The 27039-nt window shown below is 36.7% G+C and overlaps 4 protein-coding genes, 1 long non-coding RNA gene and 4 other non-coding genes across 14 annotated transcripts; 1 reads left to right on the top strand and 8 right to left on the bottom strand.

Moving 5' to 3' along the window:
* Positions 1-3460: 3460 nt before the first annotated feature.
* On the bottom strand, positions 3461-11997 carry LOC122418477 (uncharacterized). Its single transcript, XM_043432719.1, has 3 exons — positions 11964-11997; positions 8594-8779; positions 3461-5427 (listed from the first exon to the last, which is right to left on the bottom strand). The coding sequence occupies exons 2-3, from the start codon at positions 8606-8608 to the stop codon at positions 3664-3666; spliced, it is 1779 nt and encodes a 592-aa protein (XP_043288654.1). The 5' UTR covers positions 8609-8779; positions 11964-11997; the 3' UTR covers positions 3461-3663.
* On the bottom strand, positions 10446-18064 carry Start1 (Steroidogenic acute regulatory protein-like). Its single transcript, XM_043432721.1, has 11 exons — positions 17649-18064; positions 15612-15890; positions 15087-15167; positions 14871-14948; positions 14551-14604; positions 14271-14403; positions 13808-14022; positions 13435-13584; positions 13072-13176; positions 12478-12650; positions 10446-12226 (listed from the first exon to the last, which is right to left on the bottom strand). The coding sequence occupies exons 2-11, from the start codon at positions 15870-15872 to the stop codon at positions 12016-12018; spliced, it is 1461 nt and encodes a 486-aa protein (XP_043288656.1). The 5' UTR covers positions 15873-15890; positions 17649-18064; the 3' UTR covers positions 10446-12015.
* Positions 18065-18419: 355 nt separating this feature from the next.
* On the bottom strand, positions 18420-22847 carry Nadk2 (NAD kinase 2, mitochondrial). 4 transcript variants are annotated; one of them, XM_043432729.1, is made up of 7 exons: positions 21123-21264; positions 20465-20759; positions 19855-20235; positions 19660-19747; positions 19309-19573; positions 19176-19210; positions 18632-18780 (listed from the first exon to the last, which is right to left on the bottom strand). In XM_043432729.1, exons 1-7 carry the CDS (start codon positions 21157-21159, stop codon positions 18766-18768), a joined length of 1116 nt encoding a protein of 371 aa, XP_043288664.1. In that variant the 5' UTR covers positions 21160-21264; the 3' UTR covers positions 18632-18765. The 4 variants fall into 4 exon arrangements, with proteins under 4 accessions (XP_043288663.1, XP_043288662.1, XP_043288660.1 ...); XM_043432728.1 differs by lacking the exons at positions 19176-19210; positions 21123-21264 and adding an exon at positions 22711-22847 and having other exon boundaries at positions 18420-18780; XM_043432727.1 differs by lacking the exon at positions 19176-19210 and having other exon boundaries at positions 18420-18780; positions 19660-19744.
* LOC122418487 (uncharacterized) lies at positions 21406-24819 on the top strand. Of its 3 annotated transcripts, none has more exons than XR_006262513.1 (4): positions 21406-21546; positions 21852-22948; positions 23223-23441; positions 24805-24819. It is a non-coding gene; the product is annotated as an uncharacterized lncRNA (long non-coding RNA). The 3 variants fall into 3 exon arrangements; XR_006262514.1 differs by having other exon boundaries at positions 23279-23441; XR_006262515.1 differs by lacking the exon at positions 23223-23441.
* LOC122418484 (tRNA N(3)-methylcytidine methyltransferase METTL6) lies at positions 24151-26684 on the bottom strand. The gene is made up of 7 exons (XM_043432731.1): positions 26099-26684; positions 25697-25842; positions 25433-25576; positions 25003-25187; positions 24664-24723; positions 24400-24458; positions 24151-24198 (listed from the first exon to the last, which is right to left on the bottom strand). The coding sequence occupies exons 1-4, from the start codon at positions 26474-26476 to the stop codon at positions 25031-25033; spliced, it is 825 nt and encodes a 274-aa protein (XP_043288666.1). The 5' UTR covers positions 26477-26684; the 3' UTR covers positions 24151-24198; positions 24400-24458; positions 24664-24723; positions 25003-25030.
* Positions 24270-24356, bottom strand: LOC122418570 (small nucleolar RNA snR60/Z15/Z230/Z193/J17). Its single transcript, XR_006262535.1, has one exon. It is a non-coding gene; the product is annotated as a small nucleolar RNA snR60/Z15/Z230/Z193/J17 (small nucleolar RNA).
* Positions 24528-24614, bottom strand: LOC122418571 (small nucleolar RNA snR60/Z15/Z230/Z193/J17). Its single transcript, XR_006262536.1, has one exon. It is a non-coding gene; the product is annotated as a small nucleolar RNA snR60/Z15/Z230/Z193/J17 (small nucleolar RNA).
* LOC122418569 (small nucleolar RNA snR60/Z15/Z230/Z193/J17) lies at positions 24790-24879 on the bottom strand. The gene has a single exon (XR_006262534.1). It is a non-coding gene; the product is annotated as a small nucleolar RNA snR60/Z15/Z230/Z193/J17 (small nucleolar RNA).
* Positions 25253-25339, bottom strand: LOC122418568 (small nucleolar RNA snR60/Z15/Z230/Z193/J17). The gene has a single exon (XR_006262533.1). It is a non-coding gene; the product is annotated as a small nucleolar RNA snR60/Z15/Z230/Z193/J17 (small nucleolar RNA).
* Positions 26685-27039: the final 355 nt, after the last annotated feature.

Genomic DNA, 27039 nt, shown 5'->3' on the forward strand with positions numbered 1-27039 from the left:
TCTTGTGCGATTTCACAACAACCAATCCCATGTACGAATTGAATTATTATCAGATTTTTATCAAAATTTAAATTTCATTCAATATTAATAAATAATAATGCATTTGAATTAAAAACAACAATCCATGAAATTACAATGCCGCTTTAAGGCGAGAAATCCATTTAGAATTTTGAAAAAATCCATTTTTTTAAATATATTTCGAAAGTATGAACTCGGAAGGAAAGCTCAAAACGCGATTATCCAAAACTGCTTTTTCAAAAACTGCTCGTGTCGTAGCTCTGAGTTAGGGACCGATCTGGATGAAATTTTGGGAGGTTACTCTTAGTAATATTATTGGAAGGATTTCCCAAATTTCAAAAGGTAGAAGGTAGTAGGTAAATAAATCACTTTTTTGGGGTCAAGTGTGTCGAAAAAATGGTCGAAAATTCGAACTTTCAAGTAAGAAGGCTCCTAAACGTTGAATTTTTCACTTTGGCATCATTTTTTAGGAGCCTCCTTCCCCTTGACATGTCGGTAAACAAATGACACTTATCAAATCATTTTCAGATGAATAGAAAAAGAGTGACAATTGGAGCAATTTTCGAAGCCGCGGAAAACAGCCGTCCGAAGGCCCTTAATAACGCCGCCATTTTGTTGGCAGCGTCCCAAATAATTTTTTTTCTAAACTTCATCGTTACAATAAACTCATGTCCAAATTTGAGAACGATCAGATTATTCTATCCCCTCTAAAAAAAATCCTGAAAAATACCTATTTTTTACCCTCCTGAAGAAATAGCTCGCCTTAATTTAGGTTAAATTTACAAAAATGATAAATAGTCTTTTCGTAATAAATTCTTAAAAAATCAACTATATTTTATTAATTATTTGAAAAAAAAAATGTACAAAAAATATTGAACTTAAAATTTGCCAAATCTACGTTACGATTTCGGCTCACAAAACTAAATTGATGTTTGCAAAATGTCTGCATGATAAATTGCTTGCAACGGAAATGTACAATACAAAACGAGATATCCAAATTGGTTTTTTCAAATTTTTTAAAAACTTTCAGCCATTCATTAATTTTCTTTTAACTTGCCTTGACCGTAGAATTTTTCATCAACGTCGACGAAAATAAGTGGCTTCACGTTTTTCCACGAAATTTATGAATTTAATTGCTTTTCGTGAATACTAAAATTTTTTCTTTTTTTCTTTTTTTTTTTTTATTATAAACTGACTGATTTTTAAATATTTTTTTTAAACGATCAAACTTTAAAATCCAATTGCAAAATCCGATAAAATTAGTCTCGATTATCCCATCGAAAAAAATGTCGTCCGCGGTCGTGAGTGAGCCCAGTCTGAAGGTGAAAAACGTCTTATCGTCGTTTTCGAAAAACTCGCAAATGGGACAGGAAGATTTTCCAGGAAGGTCGCAGAATGTTTTTTTTTTTTTTTCGTGATTTAACAGAAAAATCGTAATCCTTGGCGACCCCATCAATTTTTCAAGCTCAAAAGAGCATTTTTCGTTTCCTTACAAGAGGAAATCGTGCGCCATTGAAGTGGAAGAGAAATTTTCACTTCTTTCGTCCTTTTGGCGGCTCCAGTGACGAGCATAATCGGCATCATATAAACGTAAAAATTACTATAATTGTCAACGTCACAGGAATATCGAGCGAGTGTTTACTCGGACAAGCAGCTTGTCCCGTCCGACTCGACGGCCATATCGAGAGGTCCTCGTCAAAGAAGATTTCACACAGAGACGATTGAAATAAAAATGTTTGGCCGAAGGAAAACTGCGACAACGTACGAGCCTGCGTGAGGAAAGCACGAGTGTGCCAGCGTCCCAATGTGAACGGTAAAAGTGCCGCCGACTGTGCAAACTGGTTAGGACGAAAACCAGAACTGGATTTAGGTCAGTAGAGGAAAGTGAATGCCCGAGAGAAAGAAAGAAAGAAAGGAAGATAAATTGAGTCTGCGCTGTTTGTTTGTCCCTCGCTGAGGATAAACAAGCAGTGGGGACTCGACGCGTGACCACGAGCCAAGCTCGTTCCTTCGAGGCATGGAAAAGCCTTGACTTTGGATCATTCGCCAGCAGAGAGATTCTTTTCTCATAACTTTTACAATCTCGAGGTTATTCTGTAATATATGCTCATCCGATTACCGAACAAACGTTACGGAATCTCGTGCCCCTGACCTTGGGAGCCCTCCCTCGAGTATTTTCTCCCGTATTTTCGATTTCATTTCATTTTCCCTTATTTTTCGACCAGCAGCATTTTGACAAGCCACTTCCCAAGAAGTCTCACATTTTTCCCTGCCAAAATTAGCGGTTATTCAAGCCCCGAAGTTGAGTAGATCGTAAAAATAATTTGTGAGATAAAAATGCCCATTTTTTCCACTTTTTTCGATCACGTTTGAAATCCGAAAATTGTTTGTTCATCCGGAGTCCGTCGAAAACGAAAAACTTTGTTTGATCCCTGCAAATCATCATCAAGTTACAGCGAGTCTCGAAAGCCACCTTTCGATTATGTATTCTCAAGATATCGTTCGAGTAACCCGAGCCTGGGCTCTCGCGTGGCTAGAATTATCGAACGACTTTCGAGGTCACGATCACGTTTGCCTCCTGATCTGGCGGTTCGATGTTACTGAACTATTCCTCGTCCCCTGCACGTACATATATTTATAGCCAGGTGTGCTCGAGGTGAGAGTTTTGTCTACGTACGACGAAGAGTCGGGTGAAGCGAGCACGTAGAAAATGTTCTCGCTGAGCCAACTTTCCAACACGAAAATGGAATGAATCCTCGTGCCACGTCAATGACAGGCGACGTTCTTCACAAATAATTGCGAATGATATAAAAAACAACACCAATCTCGACGTCATTTTAAATGGACGTGAAAATCTGAGACTTATAATCAGATGAAAATATCGCTGCCAACAAATCTCCCAGCAAATATATCGTTAAATCGTCAACACTTTTCTAAACTCGAACCTCCGGAAAATGTAACTTGTTAACGATTCAGCAAGCCTCGAGAAATGCAGAAAAATAAAAAAGAACATGAAAAGAGGCGATAAACTTGTCGATCTTTGGGAAAAATATTGCAACGACGATCGAGAGAATGCACACGAAGAAGGGGACACAGAAACTGCCAATTGAAATATAAAAAACCGTTTATTTGGAGGTATAAAAAATAAATAATCCTTAATCCTAAAGAATCTGGAGTTTCAGTTAAGGAGGGTGGCTACCGACGATACAATGTTGCCATGCTAAACCATGTTAAATACATTAAAAATTTCAAAATGATAAGAATTTAATAAAATTTGGTGAACATATTCTTTAGGGCCAAATTTGACAGTACAATTTTTTTAAGATTTTTCTTCTCTACAGTTATCGAGTAATTGATCACTAAAGTTCACGTGTATAAGCATAACGTTTCTAGGTATACATTCCGGGCATAAGAAATCTGCTTTAATGCGTAATTACTCGATAACTAAGGAGAAGAAAATTTTGAAAAAAATTGTCTCTTCGCACTTGATGTTGAAGAACATTATCACCAAATTTGATCAACTTCTTATCAATTTGACGAACGAATTAGCCACCCTCCTTAAAGTAATTAGGAAAACGAGTCAACAATAGTGGCTACGTGGTAAAGGTGAGAGGATAAGAAGTGCGGGGTCGAAGGGACGAGCGATTATTTCCAAGCCTCTGGCCTGATCTGGGGGTAAGCAGGGGCGTAATTCCAGGGGAGAGTGGCAACAGCAGGTTTTTGAATTTGGTAAAGATTCGGGTAATAGTAAACTGGAAAGAGAGGCTTTATGGGTTTGAGGAGGAGTGAATTCGCAGGTTGGATGCCATAAGTGGGATGCCCAGGAGGAGTGACACCAGCTTGGACCGGTTGGATGGGGTTGAGAGCAGGCACGAGAGGGAAGGTCGGGTTAAGGGGTTGGTGGGGAGGGTTCGGCGGAAGAGGTTCGGGCTTGAAGGTCGTCGGGTGGCCGGAGGTCAAGGTGCTCGTCGTCGCAGCAGCCGGGGCGAGTGGGAAGCTCGGGATTGGGATGCCGAAGTGGGTCGGTGCGAAGGACTGGACTTGGTTGATGCTCGAGCTCCCTGAAGGGACGAAACTCCCCGGGTAAGTTGGGTAGTTCGTCAAGTAGTTGGTGTTTACGAGGCTCGGTACGAGCCCCCCGAATTGAGGGAGCTGCAAAGTCGGCGGCCCGCTGGGAGCCGAGATGGAGTTTCCTGCCTGGGAAGTGGCCGCCCCGTTGATGCTCTGCGTCGGCGCGGGCGTCGTCGGAGCGAGGGTCGTCGAGGGCGATTCCTTCGGCGGCGTCGTCGACGGGGCTCCATAATTGTAGCCGGGAGTGCTGGAAACGCCGAGCGGGACGAAGCCTCCGGATGGTCCGTACGGTCCTCGCTCGAAGCTATTGCTCGGCCTGTCCAGCTGCGGACCTGCCGAGGGACTCGTCTGACCTTGGAACCCGAAGAAACTTTGAGACTGCGCAAAGCCAGGATTTTCATGATTCTGGGCGTACCTTGTCGTCCCGGTCGAGCTCCATCTGCCGCGGTTGTCGACGAGCGCGCGCTGCAATTCGCCTATCAAGCGATCCTTTTCCAACGACTTTATGTCCTCCAGCGCCTCCCGTTCCAGGACGCCGGAAGCGTACGACGGCACGCTGCCCCGGAGGAAGCCAGCCCCCGCGAGCCCCCCGGGCCTCGAATTCTCAAAGTTTTTATCGAAGCCCCGATCCCCCGAGATCGGCTCCTGGTTCTCGCTGCTCGCCGGCGCCTCGTACAGCTGCGATATCGCCTGGGAATTCTGGCTCAAGAAGAACGCTGCGTCCGATATCTGCGGCGTTGCCGGCAGGAGGAGGCTCTGCGACTGCAGGCCCGGATGCCGATTAAGGCCTCGGTCGGACTGCGACGAGAAGCCGAACGGGCTCGAGTCACTCGGCAACTTTTGATTCCTCGGCGGCAAGTAGTTCGCAGAGTTTGAATTAAACGGCACGCTGTTTTGCCCCGCTATCGGACTCGGCTCGACGAACTCCGCGTCTCTTATGGGACTCGGCACGCCCTGACGCATCGGCCCGAGATTATTTTTACTCCGGGGAAAATCCCCCGACGAAATTTCCAGCTCTCCTCTATTCCCGGTCCCGCCCCCGGCCTCGCGAAGACGCGGCGGCCCGTATTGGCCGAACGGCCGCACCGCGTGACCCCCGGGAATTCGGCTGACTATCCGACCTCGAATCACCACCGGCTCCACGCGCTGCGACCTCGCAAACTTGCTTGGACGAACGTACGCGTTACCGGAGTCCCTTTTCCTCTGCGCTTCCGCCAGTTTTCCCGGTTCCGGGGCTCGAGGCTCGAGCCCAAGCTCCGAACGCGGGGACAACGGTGCGGTCTTCTTTCCCGATTCCCCGGATACGGAAAACAGCGAGGCGAGAATCGCCAGCGATATCTGTTGGCAAGGAATCATATAAATTTTTATTACCCGCCAAGTTTGCTGGGCCTTTCGCCTTAAAATTATTTAAGGAGGCTGGAAGACGAGGTCAAAGGAATCAGAATGTCGTCAAACTTGGTCGTAACGTTCTTTGACATCAACTATACAAATAACATTTTTTTCAAAATTTTTTACCACGTGGTTATCGAATAATTGAGCGCTAAGCAGCGTGGGTCGCGACGATACAATCTTGCCGTGCTAAACCATGTTAAAAAAATATGAAGAATTTCAAAATTATAAGAATTCAAATTTGGTAAATGTATCCTTTCAAAATGTATAATACAATAGACATTTTTTTAGATTTTTCTACCGCACAGCTCTCGAGCAATTGAACACTAAAGTTCACGTGTATAAGCACAGAGTTTATATATATATAGAGCATGTCGTGTACGAGAACTTCGATTTGAGGTGTTACTGGATGGATAGCCCAGCCGATAAATTGTACCTGATCGGAATTTCCGTACTTCGTGATGCAATAAAAATCTGATCAAATTCAGCAACATTTGGAAAGTTATGAACTACAATTATCAATAATAATATTGGCCAATAGTTATTAATAAATTGTTTAAATAAATCATTTTTTTTAAATCTTATAGTAAACCCTTTATATTTTTTTACGAATCGAATGTGCGCATTTTTCTGAATGCTCATGATTTTTTTCCGAACTTTCGTGGATTTTTGAAATTCACTTTTTTTAATTTTTTAAGTGGCTCTATTTGTACACTTTTGATCCAGTAACCTTGAGACTTTTCAAAACTGATGCTAAATATGTCTTGTAAAACATATGCAAAATTCAAATTTTTAAAAATTTTTTTCAAAATTTTTTCAAGAAATCTCATAAATCCACGAAAATTCTGAAAAAATTCATGAGCATTCGGAAAAATACACACATTTGATTCGATAAAAATAAAAACAATAGGTCACCGCAAAATTATTGAATAATTAATTATTTAAACAATTTTTTATTAACTTTTGGGCAATATTATTATTGATAATTGTTGTTCATAGCTCTCCTAATGTTGTTGAATTTTTTACAGATTTTTATTGCATCACGAAGTATGGAAATTCCAATCAGATATAATTTTTGGTCGAGCTATCCATCCAGTTATACCTTAACGATGTATGCTACAAAAGTCTAAATAATTATAAATTCATCAAATTTGGTGAGAACGTTCTTCAACATCGAGTGCGAAGACACAATTTTTTTCAAAATTTTGTTCTGCTTAGTTATCAAGTAATTACGCATTAAGGAGGGTGGCTACATTCGTCAAAATGATAAGAAATTGATCAAATTTGGTGATAATGTTCTTCAACATCAAGTGCGAAGACACCATTTTTTTCAAAATTTTCTTCTGCTTAGTTATCGAGTAATTACGCACTAAAACAGATTTCTTATGCCCGGAATGTATACCAGGGTGTCTAATTTTGACCAGAACAGAAATTTCATGACTTTTAAGGCTTTTTAAGTCAAGGAACAGGAATTTTTCATGACTTTTCTTATGGTTCTGATACTTTTTATTCATCTTTTAATTATAAAAAAAATCAATAAAAATAACAAAGAAATGATATTTTATTTTGAAATAAAGAATCTTTTTTTCTTACAAACTATTCATTCGATATTCGTTTTTATATCGATGATGAATATTGACGAACCAGACATTGTCGCCACCCCGCGAATTTTGAAATCATGTTGAAGAAAACCAAAAAATCGACAATGACAATGAGCGTTGCAGAGATCTTAAAAAATCAGGTTGTTTGGTCATTTTTCATGACATTTAATGATTTTTTCAGGTCCGAGTGTAATTTCATGACATTTAAGAATTTTCATGACTTTTCAGGTCGTTAGACACCCTGTATACCTAGAAACGCTATGCTTATACACGTGAACTTTAGTGATCAATTACTCGATAACTGTAGAGAAGAAAAATCTTTAAAAATTTGTATTGTCAAATTTGGCACTAAAGAATACGTTCACCAAATTTCATAAAATTCTGATCATTTTGAAACTTTTTATGTTTTAGCATGGTTTAGCATGGCAACGTTGTATCGCCTGTACCAAATAATATCCTTAACGCTCAATTATTCGATAACCATGTGGTAAAAAAAATTTGAAAAAAATGTATTTGTATACTTGATGTCAAAGAGTGTTATCACCAAATTTAATTAAATGCTCATTATTTTGAATTCGTCATCCACCCTCCTTAAATCGAAGCTCTTATGCACGAGATGTAAATTCTATGCTTGTAGAGGTGAACTTTAATGTTCAATTACTCGAGAGCTATGTAGTTGAAAAATAAAAAAAAATGTATATCGTCATATATATTTTTAAAGAATACATTTACGAAACGTTATTAAATTCTTATGATTGTGAAATTTTTAATGTTTTTAACATGTTTTAGCATGGCAACGTTGGTATCGTCGCGATCCAACCTCCTTAAATGCATTTTTTCATTTTTGTGACTTTTTTCAGATATTGAAATCTCGGATCATTGTGATCGGGTTTTGAGTCTACAGATTTTCAGATAGAAGTCAATTTTGCTGAAAAAATCGAGGTTTTCAGTGATCATCGACAGGGAAAGTCTCCAAAAATGAAACCGAGGTTCTCGATCACTTTTGATCGAACTCCGTGGCGAGATTCGGCGCCCGAATAAAACTTTGCTGATTAACCAAACTGCGTGGTTAAGTTATTTGTTGAAATTCGTCGGTGGCAATCGCAATAATTTACGATAATCGATTCTTTGGCTATTGGATCGACGTCGATTCGATCCCAATCGAATTATTGACATGGAATTCAGTGCAGACGGTTCCACGTGGCAAAATTTTTAAATTCAATTACGAAAAACTAAAATATCCATTGAAAACCTCAATTTTTAAGAATTCCCAAAAATTATTTTCAGCCCTCCCAAATTCCATTGGTCCCATCCCAAATTTTCGTTCCCCCCCTTCGACAACGAAAATCTCACAAAAAAAAAAGTTTCATTCAAAATATCCATCGAAAGCCTCAATTTTTCAAAATTCCCAAATTACTTTCAGGCTTCCCAAATTCCATTGGTCCAATCCCAAACAGATGAAACGATTTTTGCTCCCCTTGGCTAATGGAGGAAAAATCATGATCGAATCTCACCAGAAAAAGTTTCATTTTCCTCCAAAAATGAGTATCTCGTCCGACCAGATAATTTTCTCCTTATCTCTCGAAAATCACAGCACTGGGAGCACTTTATCGAAGACTCCGGTGGTCGAGGGTAAAATCCTGGTATTTTGGACGGCGAGCAACTGCTAATTTGTTGTAAGAAGGACTGGCCCGTGTCGACTAAAAGCAACGCCATAGCCGCACATCTATAAGTACAGTTGGGGCGCGACAATTCACGAATTACAATTGACTTTCTTGTCGGCTTTCGCATCGATCGCTTACTTAAGCAATACTGTTACGAATCCGTGATGTTACACATATCGCGATCCGATCGTTATTCGGCACGATGATATCGCTTTACGTATACGCATAACGACGACGATTCCTTCTATTTTTCTCCTCCTTTCTTTTTTTTCCATTCGTCTGAGGCGTGTCCTGGCTTTGAATTCCCAAAATCCCCGAATCAGGAAGCAATTGTTTTTAACACAATGTACGAAAATCCGAGCTAACGGATTCAATGGGTGTACGAGGCGCTTGGGGACTCGAAATTTCTATTTTTTCGATACTTTTTTTCATTGCGAAAACAAAAATTCTCCGAGATGATGAAATTTTTATACTGTACTTTCCTCATTTTTATCATTTTTCTCAGTATTTCGTCAGGAGACTTCACAGTGGAAGGGACAAAGTTATGGGATCGGAGATGGTTTGAAAAAACCACAAATTTTTCTTCGTTCATCAATCTTCGTGATTTCCCAAATTATTAAACTCTGTTCACAAAATTTTATTTGGAGATGCGATGTTTGCCTGGTTTACTTGAAAAATCGAAAAATGAGAAGAAAATTCAAGTGATTTTTATCCACTACGAATATTTTGTTGACCCGATTAAACTGTGTTTTCCCTTTTAATTTGTAACACGTGCTTGACGAGCTACAAAGCACTCCTCAAACGGAGGCGATGTAGACCGGGGCGTAGAAAGTCCCGGAAAGAATGAAAAGCCTTTTTTTAATGATTTTATTTCGAAGAGTTTTTTCATTTCGATGCTTATTGCCTTAGTTTTCTTCACGACTCAGCTTCCCCGCAATGAGAAACATGATTTGAAATAATAATTTTAAGTAGTCGGGTAAAAATTGAAAAAAGATAAAAATTTTTCGGAAAATCAAAGGAAAATCGTAACACTTCCGGACTACGAAACGTTCCCAAATTGCCTCACGGGCCAACGAACGTAAAGATCATTCGCATCACGTTCGAAATGGACAAAAACCTCGCGTCACTCTCACGGATCGTAGTGAAAGTTCCTCAAAGGAAATAAAAAAAGAGAGAAAGAAAAAAATCAAGAGAAAAAAGCGACGTTTACAGTCCAGGAACGCAAGCGAATCCGTGAAGAATCTTCGATTGTGTAATTCCGAACGATTATGCATGAATGAAAAATCGGTTTCGCACGAGTCATTTTCTGCTGGCACGTGATCCAAATTCGCAAATCGATTATTCGGGGGTGAAAAAAATGAGGAAAATAAAAAGCACGACAAAAACTGCAGCTTCGTATTCATGGGAAAACACAAATGTCGAGATTTGTCAATCGATTGAGCTCGTTGCAACAAAAATCAAATTGACTTGAGAAAAAATACTTTTCGAAAAGATTTTACATCAATCACTGCCAATGTTACGAAACAAAAGTAGATTTTCGTCGATTTTTTCAAATATCCGTGGAATATTTGAAAAACTAAAAACATGTTCAAAGAAAAAGACAACAAAAAAATGGAATTTTCGAATCGACACTATCATTTGTAATTTGGGATGAGGGGATGACGTTTGAATTGTGAAAAATCGACGAGTATGAATCACAAAATTTGTACAAATATTCGTTTTATTAGATACAAGGTGATAGAAATGCTAAGCACAATTGTGTCCAATTTCTCTGATTTGTTGAATAAATGAAATAAAATTGTCACAGAGAAATGGAAATTTAGAGAACTTTTTCTTCTCTCCGTTCATTAAAAACGCAAATATCGTAATATACACAGAGAACAATTGAACAAAACAAAACGATGATTTCGAACAAATTCTAACGAAACATCGAAACTGAATTGCAATTAAAAAACTAAAGCACAATTCTTCCATATTTACATCTCGACGTCATCCATTCGCATTTCGATCATGCACTTTCTTCTGTCAAAATAAAAAATATATATATAATAAAAAAAAAATTGTTAAAGCAGTTCATCTGATAATCGAACAAAAAATACGAATACAGATATCGACATCCACGAAAGCTTCTGTCCATATTTCAAGCCCTCAGTATATCCTGTTCGAGAGAAACGAACAAAAAAAGACTTTCGAATTCAACACGGTCCCACATGCGTCTTGAAACGAGGTTCGAAATAAATGGATTGGTCTCGAAGGAGGTTGAACTTTGGAGGCCAAGCACTCTGAAAATCTGAGTCAACTGTGCTAGACACAACAGTTTTAGTTTTGAATTGCTCGATACCAGATGAATCTCTTTAACCAGAAAAAAAAATATCCTTCGTTCGTAATCACAAGAGCTATTAATATTAATATGTAATTTGAACTGTACAATTGAAAGATTTATTTCGGCCCCGGAACGTTGAGGACTGCGTTGAAAATGGTTTTTCATAACTTCTCGTCGCTGTATTTTGTTAGTTTGTCATTAAAAAATGCTTTTGTTTCTAAAGCACCGTATTATTTTATCGCGGATTATTCGTAGCCACGAAAAAATCATGTTTTTTTCTCGATAAATATCGTTCGTATAAAAATTGATTATAAATAATATTAGTAAAAATCATTGGGCTTCGAGAGTTCTTCGGTTTTTGTCTTGCAAGATAACCGTCACGAGTTTTCACGGCCCAATATGGCGTCGCAATTATCCGCAAGCGATAATACCTCGTCGCCTGCATTGTCATTTTTAATTATTTTCTTATCGATATAAATGTATATACACGAAGGACTCCACGTCGAAATTTCCACGTACCAAAATCCCCAGAATTATATTTTTAAATCACCACTATCATTTAGGCTTTCCAAAAGAAACATAATTTTTAGCTTTTCTCGAAAAAAAAAGTTGAAAAAAAATCAAGAATTTGCAATTGATCAATTTCCTTACTCAGAATATCTGGAAAGCGTAATATTGCGAGCAACTGTTGTCAGTAATCCAACATTTTTTTCTTACGATTTTGGAAACCCTCAATTGGCTGTCGAGACGATAAGCTTCGGATTATTTATATTTTACAAAAAAATAGAAATCCAGAGGCCGAGAAATTGGTACTCGGATGGAGAGGGAGCGAGAGAAACTGATCTCAGGGTAAAATTTCCGGCGGAATCCTTCTCATATATATATAAATATACAAACCTTATATTTATTTACACGTTTCGTTTGTTTCTTTTCGTTGTAACTTAGTCACTCAAGCCGTGACTCCGTTCAGCTCCTGAACGTAAAGTCTCAAATAACCCATGAACTCAACGAGGACTGCGGTGAGCGATGTGTCGATTACCTTTCGTGGTATCCATCCCTTCAAATTTGTATTTAGTATCCACGTGAAACGACATCTTCCAGGGCAACTATCATCGCCTTCGATGCTCTCCGTCGCCCAACAAACCAGCCCATTTTCACCCCTGTATTAAAAAATATTAAATTTCAATTATTTTATTAATTACGTTTTTTTATTTATATCATTTGATGATGGTTTCGTTTCATTCTTTTCAAAATTTCACCATTTATCTTTTCTTTTGCAATTTTTTTCAAATCTTTTGCCTTCTTTTTTTCCCTTCTGTTACGAAAAAAAGCATTCGAATTATTTTCTGTCTGATACTCGATTAATAATATTGAAAGTACGAAATACAATGTGAAGGGGCTTGTCACTGACCTGGTGAAATTTTTTCGCGCTGGTATCTCATTGCAATGAATCCCAATACCGCTAATTATATGATAATTTTCATGTCTACCGCGATGTCTGAGGGTTATGAAATCACGTGGACCGATTATTCCACCACCGTGGGACTTGGTTGATTGATAAACTATGTCGGTGTCTTCATCGATCTACAGGAGAAACGAATTTTTATTATTTATACACAAATAATTAGGAACTCAATATTTTCATGTTGGGGCTCGTGTTAACCAAAATTTTCGAGATTCTTCTCAATTTATTTCTTCTTGAATCTATTTTAGCGTTATCGGTTCTAAAAAGACCATCGAAAGCTGATGGTTTTGAAATATTTCCCATCCGTAATGCTTATTTCTAAGAAAACGTCTTGGAAATTCGGAGAAAAAGTAAAAAAGTTTTGTCATTTTTATATTTTCACGGTTTTAAGTATTTTCTCAAAATTTCAATGGTTAATCAGGTGTTTGTTGTTGGAAACTTTTGAAAAACGAGAAAAAATATTGGAGTTTTAAAATTCTCGGGGAAATTTGAAATTCTGTATTAAGTTTCTTCCATACTTTGAGGATTTCGGATACTCACCACTGTCCTAGCGCTTTCCATAACTTGTTTGTTCCACGTGTGTGTCGCCTCGACGTTCTCGTATAAGCAATCGAGTAAGCCCGAAGCCGGTGCATCGATCACGCCCTGAGAAGTGAGTAAATTAGCTCAATTATCGAAGAGCGAGCAATCAACGTCAAATGGTTTCGAGGAATATTTTCCATCGCCATCGATTAAAAATGACGAATATTCTTTAAAAATTCAGATGCTTTTGAAAATATGAAAACGTTCGATTTACAAATATAATAAGTCAAAAAAGTAAACAAAATATATTCAAATCGAATATTCTTCGACTATTGCGAAGTTTTTTTTTTTCACTTTTTTATTTCTTTTTTCGATATGCACCTCAATTTTCATAATTTTTCCATGGTTCCAGGTCATGAAAGAGATCCTGTCGCCCCGACTCGTCGTTTTTGTTTCCGTCCACTCGTTCGAAGTGAGTAATACATAGCAACGATCTATGAGACCTTCCGCTTTACATTTGTACTCTTGTCTCTGAAAAACGACCAAAAGTTATAACTTCACATTGATTTTCGACAAGAGAATTGAAAAAATAGCAACCCCAAGGACATAAATTTGTGTCATAAATCGATATCGCGAAATTTCAAGTGGGCAAGAAAATGAACAATTATGCAAAAGGGGAATTAAGTGAATTCGCAAGGCCTCCAAGTATTGGAGAAGCTCTTTGTTCTTTTCCAAATAAAAAAACTTCACGGACCATTCTGGGTGTGAGCCTAGGCATTGTGGGTAAATCGCTGCTCGATTCTTCGATGCTTCCAGCGCTGATGCCGATTTCGTTCGGTTCGTCATCGGCATCCGAATGGTTCGGTGAGTCCATGGGAGTGAAAAAATTGCCTGCATTTTCTACTCGTCCCATGGGATCGTCGAGGAGATGTCGGATCAACGGAGCAGTTTCGGGATCCATCGAATTGGCTGTAAAAAAAAGATTTTATTTCCATTTTTTTTATAAATTTCGATTTGTTGAATTTTCGAAATATCCTCAAATTTTTTCCCTCTTCTCGACATTCCTATTTTTTTCTCATTCTCGAATCTTCTCAAGATTCTCACGCTTTTTCTTAACTTCGACGGAAAAAATGATTTCTATTTCTTTCACTTTCAAAACTTTTTTTCTCTTCGCTTACCCATTTTTCGACAATATTAAAAAAAAAACTTTGACATACCCGATATCCAATCTCTGGCAGCCGTTTCCTGCGGTATCACCCGAAAATCGAAGAACCAGGCTTCGCCCCAGGCCAGAGTGAATGACGTTATTATTAAGAATCCTTGGAAAGCAGGCTGGCTGTTTTGCGACCACTGCAAACCATTTTTTTCATTCAATTCTTTTTATATAAAAAACTATCATTTTCTACAAAACTCACAACCATTCGTATAATCCGTTTTTTTTCACTATTTTCAATCAAGCACGCAGAATTTTTTTCCCATTTTCTCTCTTATACTTACGTCGAAGAACGAAACTTTGGCTATGATGAAGGCACATGTCGAGGCAGTCGTAAGCTTCAAAAAAAAGTTCAAAAGCTTTATTCAAAAAATTATCAAAAAACCTCCTTCACCAAATGTTAAATATTCATTATTTTCTAATAAAATCATGGAAATTTATTATTTTTTTTTTATTAAAAAAAAAAAAAAAACGAAAGAAGAAAAATAAAGAAAATTTTGATGCAAATTATCCCCACTTAATTACGAAAATCTCTTCTATTTCCCGAAGAAAAAAAAAATCAGTGATGAAAAAAAATGTAAGTTGATTATAGCTGAGGACTCACAGCTATGATGAGTCGATGATTGAGGTGGAGCATGGCGTAAAATAGTATGAGTACCGTGAATCTGCACGCAGCTGCCATCTGGAAAATCCGAAAATTGGATAAATCATATAATAAAAAAAATAAAAATAAAAATAAAAAAAAACAAATCGACTGAGAATGATGAATTTTCAAGATATTCGTAAAGCGAATAAAATCTCGATGACGATTGAGGCTTACAACGATGTCGAAGAGCGACGTCTCGAGTTTGTAATGCACGACCTGGTTCTCGAATGCACTCTTGATACTCTCCCCAGCAATCTTAAATTGAAGAAAAAAAAGAAAAAATACGTAAACAGACTTGACTTATTAGAAGGGTGATGAGGATTCGTGCAGGCTCGAAATCCTTGACTCGATTAAATGAAATTGGGCGAAAAATATCGTAGCGGGATAAAAAAATGTTTGGATTAAAAAATTTCGAAATATTGACGACTAAAGAAAGCCAGAAAATTCAAGATTATTCGAAAGAAAGACACAGAAAAAAATTAGTTGCGAAATGATAAAAGTCGGATCAAAGAGAAAATGGTTGTCGGAAAAAATGAAAAAGACGAAGGAGTTGAGAAATTTCGGAATATTGAGAAAAAAATGAAAATTCGAGAAAATTTTTAAAAAATAATTGAAATAATTTTTCATCCCTAAACGCGATATTTCCATCGTGAGAAAAAAAAAACAGTCAAAAAGTGATGATTGGAAGGTACGACCTACCATTGTACAAATAAGCCAAACGAGAGCTGTGAAAAAAAGGTCGAATGTGACGAAAAGGCAAAAAAATCGTCTGACATTCGAGATTTTGTTGCCCTGTCGCGCTCCAGCGATAAGATCTTCGCTGGGCATCTCATCCGACATTCTATTGATGCTGCTTATGCTCCGTTGGGCATAAGAACTTCTGTGGGACTGCAGCGAAGCACTGAGAAGGGTTTCGCCGGCCAGGCCGACCCTCAGTTGACGATGATCCTCCGCCATCATTCAGGCCGTTTCTTATCTCTGCGAAATGTCATTAAAAATTAATCATTTTTCGTCTTATCGATAATCCGGAAAGAATTTTTAAAAATTTTCATTTTTTTGTGTTTCGTTTGTTTGTTTTGTTTTGTTTTTGTTTTTTTTTTTTTTATATCGAGGAACTTGATTTTATTTTTTCAAAAAATTTATTCAGTTTCTAAAGAATTCAGACCAGTTTTGTGACCTCCGATGATTCTTCTATTGACCGACGCGAGTGAGAGAATTTTTTCGAGGGCGACTTTTTCGAAGGTGAAAGCTTCACAAGAAAAAATGCGAATTAGTAAATTCGCATTATTATCACAAAAAACGCAACAATGAAAAACTAATGTTAATGAGGACAACACGAGTCGGTTAATAATTACGGTGATGAGCATGATAAATGATAATGATAAAATTAGAAATTATTATAACGACGTTAACGTTACTTGGGATAAACGACAATGATGTCTGATAACTGTAAAAATTATTGGTCGCAGCGCGACATAAGAACAAAATCGAGTTTTCAAATAATCTGACAGTTCGTCAGCGTCAACTATTAGAATCATTGCTTATGAGAATGAAAATAAATTTAATGGGGTTAAATGATGACAGTTTGGAATTTTGGACGAAAAAAACGTTTTATTCGATATCTAAATCTCGCTTGCAACGCTGAAAAAGATGAAAGTATTCCAACCGAGTCGAGTGTGTCACGAATACTCGATTTTCTCATCGTTTCCTGAGCTATATTATTTACAATTTTTCAGTACGGGGCACCAAAAAATCGATTATCGAGACTTGGAGCTTAAATGTAATCGGAAGTGTCGTCGTACACGGAAAAAAATGATAAAAAAAGATTTTCAAGAATTTCAACAATGTACATATATTTGACTGTGCGAACGTTAATCGCATTTCCGTTGCCATGGACAAACCTGGTGACAAGAGAAGCCAATGTCATTGTGACGTACAAAGAAGTAAAGCACACACGTGAATCGATTGTAATCGTTCGAAGCTAAACGTTTAGAGATCGTTTTTTTCTTATTTTGAATTTAATGTGTCGAGAATGTGACAATGAGTCTCATAATGACGCAGAGCCCCACACACGGACCACGGACACACACGTGCGAGTCTCCTAAGAACATAAAACGCGGAGACATTGAGAAAGACTATTAGAAAGAAACGAGCGAGCCTCAAACACGAAACTAAAGTCAAAGTCGCGAACCGACTCCCAAACAAGATTATACACGTTTATTTTATCCCGATTAAATTTCTTTGTAATCTTTCGTTCGAAGAATCACTGATACAAACATCAAAAAAGATTACGGACGACGACGCGAGTTTTGGAACAACATAACCTCAAAATCCCATATTTTTATCGTTGGTTTCTTTAACGAGGCGGCTTCCAGATCATTCGACATGAATACTGGAAGGCGATTTTTCTTCGTTTTCAACGACTAAAAAAATTAATACGATAATTTACAAATACCAATCGATCCCTTCATTAGTTTCAGGTACCATTATTGATAATGGGCATTTTCGATCATTTTTATTGATCAAAAATGAATGATCAGCTGTCACTATAACAATTGTTGATGTTTTCGGGTTTACAAAGCTTCGAGTGCAAGGAAAATGAATAAAAGTTTCTGTCAAATCTTTCGTAGTTTTTTGATCCAACATTTTTTTATTGCCTCGTCGAATCCTGAGCGCCTAAAGTCGTGTTCAGTTTCTCCGAAGAAATGAAGAAATATTTTTTAAATAATTGCTCACCCTGAACAGGAGACGATTGTTGACTCGATGGACGCATCAGCGTCGAGGACAATTATTCGGTGGCATTCTTACAGTTTGTCACGATGCTTCCACTTCACTGCGCACCACTTAATACTTGCACACACACTACATTCAGACACAATAATGAGGGAGAATCAATTTCCGACGAGCAATTGATCAGTTTTCAACAATTCAAGCACTCCTTTATTTTTTATTTCCTGTCAATATTTCCGAGTCTCTTTCGTGTCAAAAAACACACACGTGCACCTTTGCGACACTCACTCACACTCGGAGATTCGGGAGCTGCAGAAGCGTTTGGAGATTGCGAAACTGCCTGGATCTTAGTTTCTCATTCTTCCGCTCGGGAGCCGGCACCGCTCGGCGCGCTTTTTCAAACTGTTATCAAATTTGAACTGTTTTTTTTTTCCCAAGAAATTGTCGCAGAAAAGCCCATGTAAATATACGACAATGCTGAATTTCCAAAAATATTGAAAATTTTTTATAAAAATTGCACAAATTTTCAACGAAAAAATTGCCTGATTATCCGTCAAATAATTTTTAATTTCTTAATTAATTTGCCTCTTCCATTAATTTCATCGTAGCAAATAATTTCTTGTCAAGTTCATAAGGCTATTTTCACACAGACTTTTAAACAAAAAGATTGTTTTTATTTTCTATAGAAAATATCCAACGGGCCATTGTTTAAAAATATATATAAAATTGAGATTTTTCTATCATATATGAATCTCTAAAACTGCAATGACTGGTACATTTGACTTTACACTGATATTTTTTTAAACACATTTTCTACAATCGTAGGTGGAATTACAAAATGCATTTTTTATGTACATTCAAATCGCTTTCAGCATTCCCTTTTTCCTCGCTTTCTCCTTCCGGCCTCAATCTTCGAGCACGATCGTTCTCAGGGCGTCCTCAGGATCGATCGTCAAATATGCTGTCGTTCCTACATTGAAGGGAACTCCTATTCCACCGTCCAACACCAAATCAGCGTCGTAACACTGCGATTGAACCGTCATCGTTGTACAAAAGTCGCGGGGCGCAATCGTCTTTGGCAGTGGCCATATATCGTTGATAATTATGTCCCTTATTGCGTAGCTCATTCGTTGGTCATCTGAAACAAATTTTTCGTGTTAGCTCCCAAAATTTTTTAGCATTTTGATATATTTTTTATTGATTTTTCGAGCTAACGGATAATCGTAGAGCAAAATAGACCAATCTTGTTGAGCGTTAAATTTTCTACGAAAAAGATTCAACGTTTTTTTTTGTAGATTTGTTAGTTTCGGTATTAGAGGTTCTGATAGGATTTTGATAAATCGAGTTGGTGAAGCGCAATTCAATGACGTGTATTTTCAGAAGAGTTGGAGATACGGCACAAATGTATAGGACCAAATTTGTAGAGAATCGAATTTCGGAAAAAAAAGGTTTTTGAACTTTTTTTGTAACTCCCACTGTTTAAGCTTCAGCGCTTGTTATCTGCTATTAATTATTGAATTGAGCTGAGCGCACCTTAAGCATGCCTAGTTCCAAAATGATTGGGGGTACTGTAAAAACGTAAAGGACCAAACTTGTAGAGCATGAAATTTCCAATAAAATTAGTTCCAAAAGGGTGACTAATGAAAAAGTTTTTCTGACAAATTACCAGCAGGGAATTGAAGACTGTTGTTAAAATCTGTACAAATTTTTTCGAGTTCCTCTTCGGTGTGACTTTTATGAGGATCGGCAACACGCAAAATGTCTTTGACCATCTGAGTCGTCAAGCTGTTTATTGCTCTGTACCAAGAGCTCGATCCCGTTCCTGTGCTTATGCACAAACCAGAACTTTTCACTTTGTGAAAATCTGGTCCATCGTCTACTTTGATGTTGAGAGAACTGGTTCGTGCTGACAAAGACTCACCGATGAAAACCTTCGTTGCAATAGAAATATCAACCTTATTTTTCTTTGGTTTTACTGTGGAGGATTGAGATTTTAGTAAATGCTTTCTTGACTCACTTCATTCAGAGCCAGCCACGGTAACTTTCTTTCTTTAGGGGCGTCGTGCCCGAGAGTTGCATCCTCTTGATTATCAGCTTGGAACCTTCTAATAGAAAAAAACAATGAATTCGTTCCTCCTTTGATTTCATCAAAGGAATGAAAAACTTTCGAGTTGCAATAAATTGCAGTTTTCATGAAAATCGTTCCAGATACCTTTGAATGTAGCAATTATCAATGTCCAAATCTTTGTCAGTATAATATGGCTTGTAACTCTCCTTTCCAAGTATTCTTCCCTTTTCATGCATGTGGAAAGGAGGATTCAGAATTCCAGTTCCTCGCAGTGTGACTCGAATTCTACTCCGCATGAGATAATTAAAATTTCCTGATTTTAACATCTCAAAGATCTTTGGTATTTGATAAGTGTAATTTGGGGAAAGCATTAAATAACCCTCAGAAGTTGATGGATCTGAATTTATCCCGAGTATTGGTTTGCTGTTGTCGTAGACAAGATTCGCTCCAAGTAAAAATGTTCCATCACCTCCTATCGCCAATATCATATCCGCCCAATCAAAACTGGCCTGATCTATGCTCAGCCTAATGAAATATCGTAAAATTATTCAAAATCACACTGAACGATTAAAGAAATGGACTTGAGAATATGAATTTACTTCAAATAATTTAATTTTTTGACATTTGAGCGTCGGTCAATCAAGTTTGAAAATACACTAGGAAAAAGAATTGAATTTTTTACTGATTTTGAGAAATTTCATATCGAAAAGAAGGAAATGAATCTTTTTATTGTATATTTTCATATTTTAATAACCTGTCCGTCAACTTGTATTCAATATTCAAAGTTTCCAATGTTTTGACAGCTTGGTTGACAACATCTTTATTTTTGCGATGACTTTCAAGCATCGCTTTGCAATCTGAGCCTCTCTCTAGGAGCTTAGTTTCTATCTGTTTGTCGTTGAGTTTTGGCTCTCGTAATCTCTCAAAATCAAAACGTGATACTTTGGCCAATACCAAAACTTTTTTTGGTACAAAACTGGACTCTTTTTGTATCGACATGCCAAATTCTTTGAAAATAGTTGGTGAGGATCTAAACAGTCGGAATGTACCTGAAAAAATAATGCATCGTCTATAAAAATTGCAAATTCATTTTATAGTTGATTATTATTGCTGTCAGGAGTACTTATCAAAAATTAAAAATGAATTTGCGCATGAAAAACAAAATTTCTTTACATTCAATTTTTTTTTCAGAACAGTATTTGAAGTTTTTCAGAAAATTTGGTTTCCAGCTTTTGAAGAATATTCAAAGAATGAGAAAATTAATAATGAAGACACTGTGAATATTGATTTTGCAAATTTGAAGTATTGTATTACAGTAGAGAATACGAAAAAAAAGAACAAAGTCATGCTGACATAACCTCCGAACGTAATTGAATTAAAATCAACTTCAATTATTGAATTTATAAACTCACGTGAAGCTTGCCTCCTAAAACTAATAAAAATGGTCATGACGTCGAACCCTTGATTCAGGGTCTATAAGTTAAAGAAAGATAATTTATACATTGATTTCGTTCTCGTGACCGGCCACAACAAAATACGCGCCCGGTGGCTGTGCCCCCTATGTGAACGTATAAAGTATAAAGTTTTTTGCGTGTTTTTTGTGTAACAATAACAGATTGTCGAGCCGAGAACCGACTGATTTCATATTTACGTCGATCTTGTAGTGACTTACTCATCAAATATAATTAAGTGATTATTTCACACGAAAGTACGAAAAAAATCTAATTAAATGGCACTGAACCACTCGAAAATTCGTCCTGGAAAACCAGGAAAACTAAGTTTCCCTATAATTTTCGGATCAGCTGTTTTGGCAGGCTGCATAGCATTTTACAACAGGTAAAGAATTCTTCAAAATCAGCCGCCTAACAAACCTCGCCATCAAATCTATTGAGACAAATTGTTAAAATCAGATTTGATTATACTAAACCAATTAAACATAACCTCGAAATAATTGATGAGTAAATCGGTTCGAACAATACAACAAAAGAGAAACGTACTGAAATATTGGGCAGTATTGAACATTAGAATGTCTCATTTTAATTATCTTTTTACGATATATTATTCAATCTCGTAATTTTCGAATTCGATGAATTTCCGAATTGGCAATAAAAACCCTGTCGAATACACTCTCTTGTTTGTAGGCGATTTTTTCTGCAAGGTATCAGAGAAGAAGCAATGAATCTCTTTCAAGAGGATGTTGAAGCGACTCGCACAATTGAAGAATTCAAAATAAAATACAATAGTGAGAAAAACAAATCTTCCGTCTGAAAAATCGAACAAAAAATGAATTTTTATTGTTCAATTTTATTTTTGTGGATAACAAAATGTAGAACCGAATGGTTTTTGGAGGCACATTGTTCGGATAAAAAAAAAAAGTTTCGTTATCGCCTGCAGTTTTCATTTATGCTTTGTCCCTGCAGATGCTTTCTTGTTTGTTCTTAATATCCCATTGAGCCATTGACTTGTGTCAAAATGTCGAATTTTTGAAAGTTCATGTTTTTTTAACTTTCCGTTGACAATAGAGTTAGAAAATCATCTCATAATAATAACAAAGATATTAAAAAGTTGATTAAATGTCGTCGAATTTCGTGATTGTACGCCGGATTCAGTACTTTATAATTTTGTTTAATATGACGCTGTCATGTGAGTAATTTAAGCTATAGTTACATATGAATATAAAATTATTGTGAAAACTGATAATGTGATAAATGCTAAAAAGAAACAATAATAGTCAAATAAAGTTTGAAAAATTTGATCACCTAAATAAACCAATATAAAAAAATGAATCAATAGGTTAGGAACTGCGAAATCCTCGTAGAGTTCCTCATTCCAATTTCATCAATTATTTTTATTCCTTTCCAAATTCATCCTAGTGAAATTCTTCAATGAAATTCTATTAGCTTTTTTTTAAAAGTTCACCTCGAATTCTTTAACCAACAATAACCGAGCAGAATATTTTTTATCAACTGCTGAGTAACGAAATTTCACTGTGAAATTAACCTCAATTTTCTCCCCACCATGTTGAAGGCTTTTGATTTTTTCCATGTGGAAATTCCACCACGTATCCGACAGGTGTATTAGCAGAAGAAACGAAGTGCATTTTATCGAGACGAGGAGAAGATGGACATCAATGGCACATGTGCAATGCCACTATAAAGATGAGAACTTTTTCAGCTTGTTGTTTCAATGCTGAGCTCAATTACTACTATTGTTGCTCCCCAACCGAATTCAGTAGTATGTGAGTACACGAAAGTCCATTTGAATAAACGAAACGAATATTTTATCCAAGCTTATATCAATGTAAGGAGCTTTCTATGCTTTTACATAATTATCAACATAACCATGAATCCAGAATTCTAAATAAAAAAAAACGGTTGGCATTTAATTTAAATGAATGAACTTCCAGTTTTATTAAAAGTACCTCCAAATGATAATTGGAAAAATAATTTAATTCATTTGAATTTCATAAAAGCTCATTTCTTCTAATTCTCATGAACTGTAAATATTTCAAGTTTTACATAAATTAGAATTCTTCAATCGAAAGCAAAGAAAATCCTCAATTCATCAGGACCCAGATGAAAAGGGTGGGAGGAGCTGCCATCGGCGGTACGCTCATCATTGTCTTCATCCTTGTGCTCTGTTTTTTTTCGAATCGATGCCCAATTCGACGTGCAATTTACAAAACACGTTTGAATTCACAAGCAAATGCCGGGAACGTTTCGTAATTTGAGGTAAAAAAAACTGATAAATCGATTTTTTTTCGTTTATTTTATTGGAAATAAGTCCATTTTTAAATCCTTCATCTTTCGTCATGAACAATAACAGTATCGTCATGAATTCTCATCTTAATAACAGGATTTTCATCATCGAACGAGAAAACATCTACTCGAACATTTTTTTTTAAAACCTCCCCAAGTTTTCAAATAGAAACGTCATTTCAATGAACGTAAAATCCGTGACGAAAGCAACGCTCGAGATCCGCCTGTTAATGGAAAATACAAAACGAATTAGCAAATTTTAATCGTCAGATTCTCTTCTTTTTGAATGAGGCATTCGTTCAGATAGAGCTAATAAATGGTGATAATCATTCACGAAAGATTCAGTCAATTGTTTCATCACGACGGAACCCAAAAAATTGGAATCGAGGAGTTTTTTTTTTAAACTTTGTTCATTAAACTCACTTAGTCTTTTCACTCCTTTCGGTTCTGGATCATTCCTTTCTTGTAAATTTTCAGTTTTTTGCTGTAACAGAAAATCAAAGTTTAAGATTTTCCAGTAGATTGAAAAAGATTTAGAAATTCATTGCAAAATTTGGACTCAGTGGTAGTGACGAAACAAATATTTGCATCATTAATTTTATTTCAATACCATTCATTTGCATCATTGTCAAAGAAAATTGAAATTTTATAGTAGTATTTGATCAAATGGAGTGAAACTCACCTCGCTTTTTAGTGATAACCTTTTGCGTCTCTTTAGCTGTGTGATACGCTGAAAATAAAACCAAAATAATTCCATTAGAAGTTTTGACATTCGAAACTCAAAATCAATCAATAATTATTGAATAAAATCAGATAGGAGCGAAAGACATTGCTAAGTATGTACATCAACGTCGGTCAGTTGAACTATGGAATCATCATTATGTGAAAGATTGAAAAAAAAATGTGAGATTTTAATATTTTGATATCTTACCATATTCAATGAGCTCCATTCTTAGTTCGATTTCCAATCAGAACTCAACTTAACGATTCCTGTAGGAAAAAAGAGAACACAAATTTTAGGTAATGCAGAGATATTGATTGATGGAATTAGATTTTTTTTTTAAATGTCAGATAGGAGCGAAAGACATTGCTGAGTATGTACATCAAAGACGGTCAGTTGAACTATGGAATCATCATTGTGTCGAAAAGTGATGAAATTGGATTTCATTACGAAAATTATTACAAAGAATTTTACCATGTTCGACGAGCTGCACTCTTTGTTTTAATTCCCAACCAAAACTCGAATTTGTGATTTCTGTTGAAAGAAAAAAAGACAAATTTCAGTTATTGCTGGAATATAAGCTCATGAAATCAGATTCTATGTTTTCTTTGTCAGATAGGAGCGAAAGACATTGCAAAAGTTGTGCATCAAAGTCGATCAGTTGAACTATGGAATCATCATGAGAAAATGTCAAGTACGGTGACGTGAATAATTTCGAATTTTCACCAAATGAAATTTTTACCAAGTAATTATTATAATTCAGAAGAATTTTTTATCCTTTTATGATTCTTTCAATAGTTTTTGACAACTTACTTCAAGATTCTTCTGCCGGCATAACATCTCAAGACTTTTTGAACCGAGCCTGTACAAAGATGCGTTGAACGTCAACATTTTCCTTCACATTGACGGTCCTTCGTTCCACATATGAACAACTCAACGTCTCAAAGCCCACAGATTCGAAAATCTCTTTAACTTTGTCAACGGAAAAGTAATAACTTCTGAAAAACAGAATTCAATCGTCAGTGGATTTGAATTCCAACTATCTCATGTTTTGAATAAAAAAGAAGGTTATCAGATAGGAGCGAAAGACATTGCTTAGTAAAAACATCAGCATCAATCAGTTGAACTATGAAATCATCATTTTGCCATTAAATCCATCAAATTTCTCATTTTATTTGTTGTTTCTTGTCTAATCTTGTTTCAACTATTTCTCGTCATAATTTTGTATATTCAAAAACTTTACCTTGTACCATCTTGTCTCATATAGAAATTCTCAGCAATTTTGTGACCCGGCTTGAATCTCAACTGCGCCATATCATAGAGGCCATAATCTCTGAACAAGAGCGTGCCGTCTTTGTTCATAATTTTAAAAATGTTCAGAGCAACGCTGCAAAATCAATATTAATTTTAGTCTCCGGAGAACATTCATTCTCTGTGTATTCATCAATGTTTCAGGAATTGTAAGGCAGAAAAGTTAAATTCATTGAGTTTGAAACCTATTTGTTACCTTTTGAATTTATCTGGATGAATAGCCGAAAGCACGAAAACGAGAGTTACTAAATCCACTGGATCCTCAACTTCGTCAAAGCAATTCTCGTTCGTGACGTCATTGTGAAATGCTTTGATTAAATCTGCATCGTATAGAGGGTTTGACTAGAAAGAGTATGAAAAATGGAAAGCTTGATAAAAAAATTTGAGAATCAAAAACCACGAGTTTTTTTTAATTTTCTGGCAGAATCTTTGACCCGAAGGATGCTTCAGAGGCCCAAAATGGTTGAAAAATGAAGTTTCCTAATTCAGTTTGAGTCTGCCAGACCCAGAGCTCATTTGAGGGGTTAGAAAATCCGACAGCATCGATTATTTTTTCAGACCTCAATAGCAAAATTGAAGAGTTGAAAATGTTATCTACCTTAACGAAGTCGATGGCTCTTGGCGAGAGATCGCAGGCATAAATTTTTTTGTATTTCAAGCCGTCCTCGAGCAAGGGATAAATGAGATTGCCAACGCCGCATCCGACTTCCATCATGACTTTTTCTTCATTCGACGTTCCGAGTTCGAGCAATTCGCGAAATTCCCGAGTTGTCCAATGCCGATCTTTGAAAAAGCGTGTGTCGTTTCGTTTGTAAAATAAGTCCCAATTTTTTCGGGACTCTTTTTCAATTTGACAGGCACGAAATTCCGTAACGAGGCGAGAATCCTGTGCACGCATTTTATCGATTTCCTGGCTGGTCAAACGCTTCGCCACGTGGCCAGGATATTCAATCTCGAGCTCTTGCGCATTTTCCATGGTTTTTGTTCCCGATTTATCAATTTCTTCTTCAATATTTATCTGCACATTTTTTTGTCTTATCCGAAGTTTTTTTTCTTCTTTTACGCGGTTGTTGAATAATGGAATGATTTCAACTTGTAACTACGAACAATACTTTGACCATTCACTAACGAAGCCAAGAACGAAATGAGCGAGAAGAAGTGAGGACGCGAGCAAGAGAATTTTGGCGATAACTCAGTGGTGCCATTTTATTCGACAGTGTTGCCAATTTCCTGATGGCGCTTTTAGTTTATTGGCGCGGCTTTTCCAACCAATCAGAACAGAACGATACTTTGTAATTGAGCTGCTCCATCAGAAACGTTTCTTTTGATTGGTAGTTTTTTCTTCTGCTCGATTAACCAACAACGGAGCAGTCTTCCTATTCGTCGTGATCATTTAATGAACCGTTGTATGTTGTTTGCAGAGAATTGAGGACAGTTCTGAGTTCTGAGCGCTCACGAATAATCTTTATTACTTTATTATTACACGGTTCCAAGTTTTTTGTGTGTCATTTGTGTAATAATAAAATTAACACATAGTTC

This window comes from Venturia canescens, chromosome 11 (assembly GCF_019457755.1).
Source record: "Venturia canescens isolate UGA chromosome 11, ASM1945775v1, whole genome shotgun sequence".
Taxonomy (NCBI): Eukaryota; Metazoa; Arthropoda; class Insecta; order Hymenoptera; family Ichneumonidae; genus Venturia; species Venturia canescens.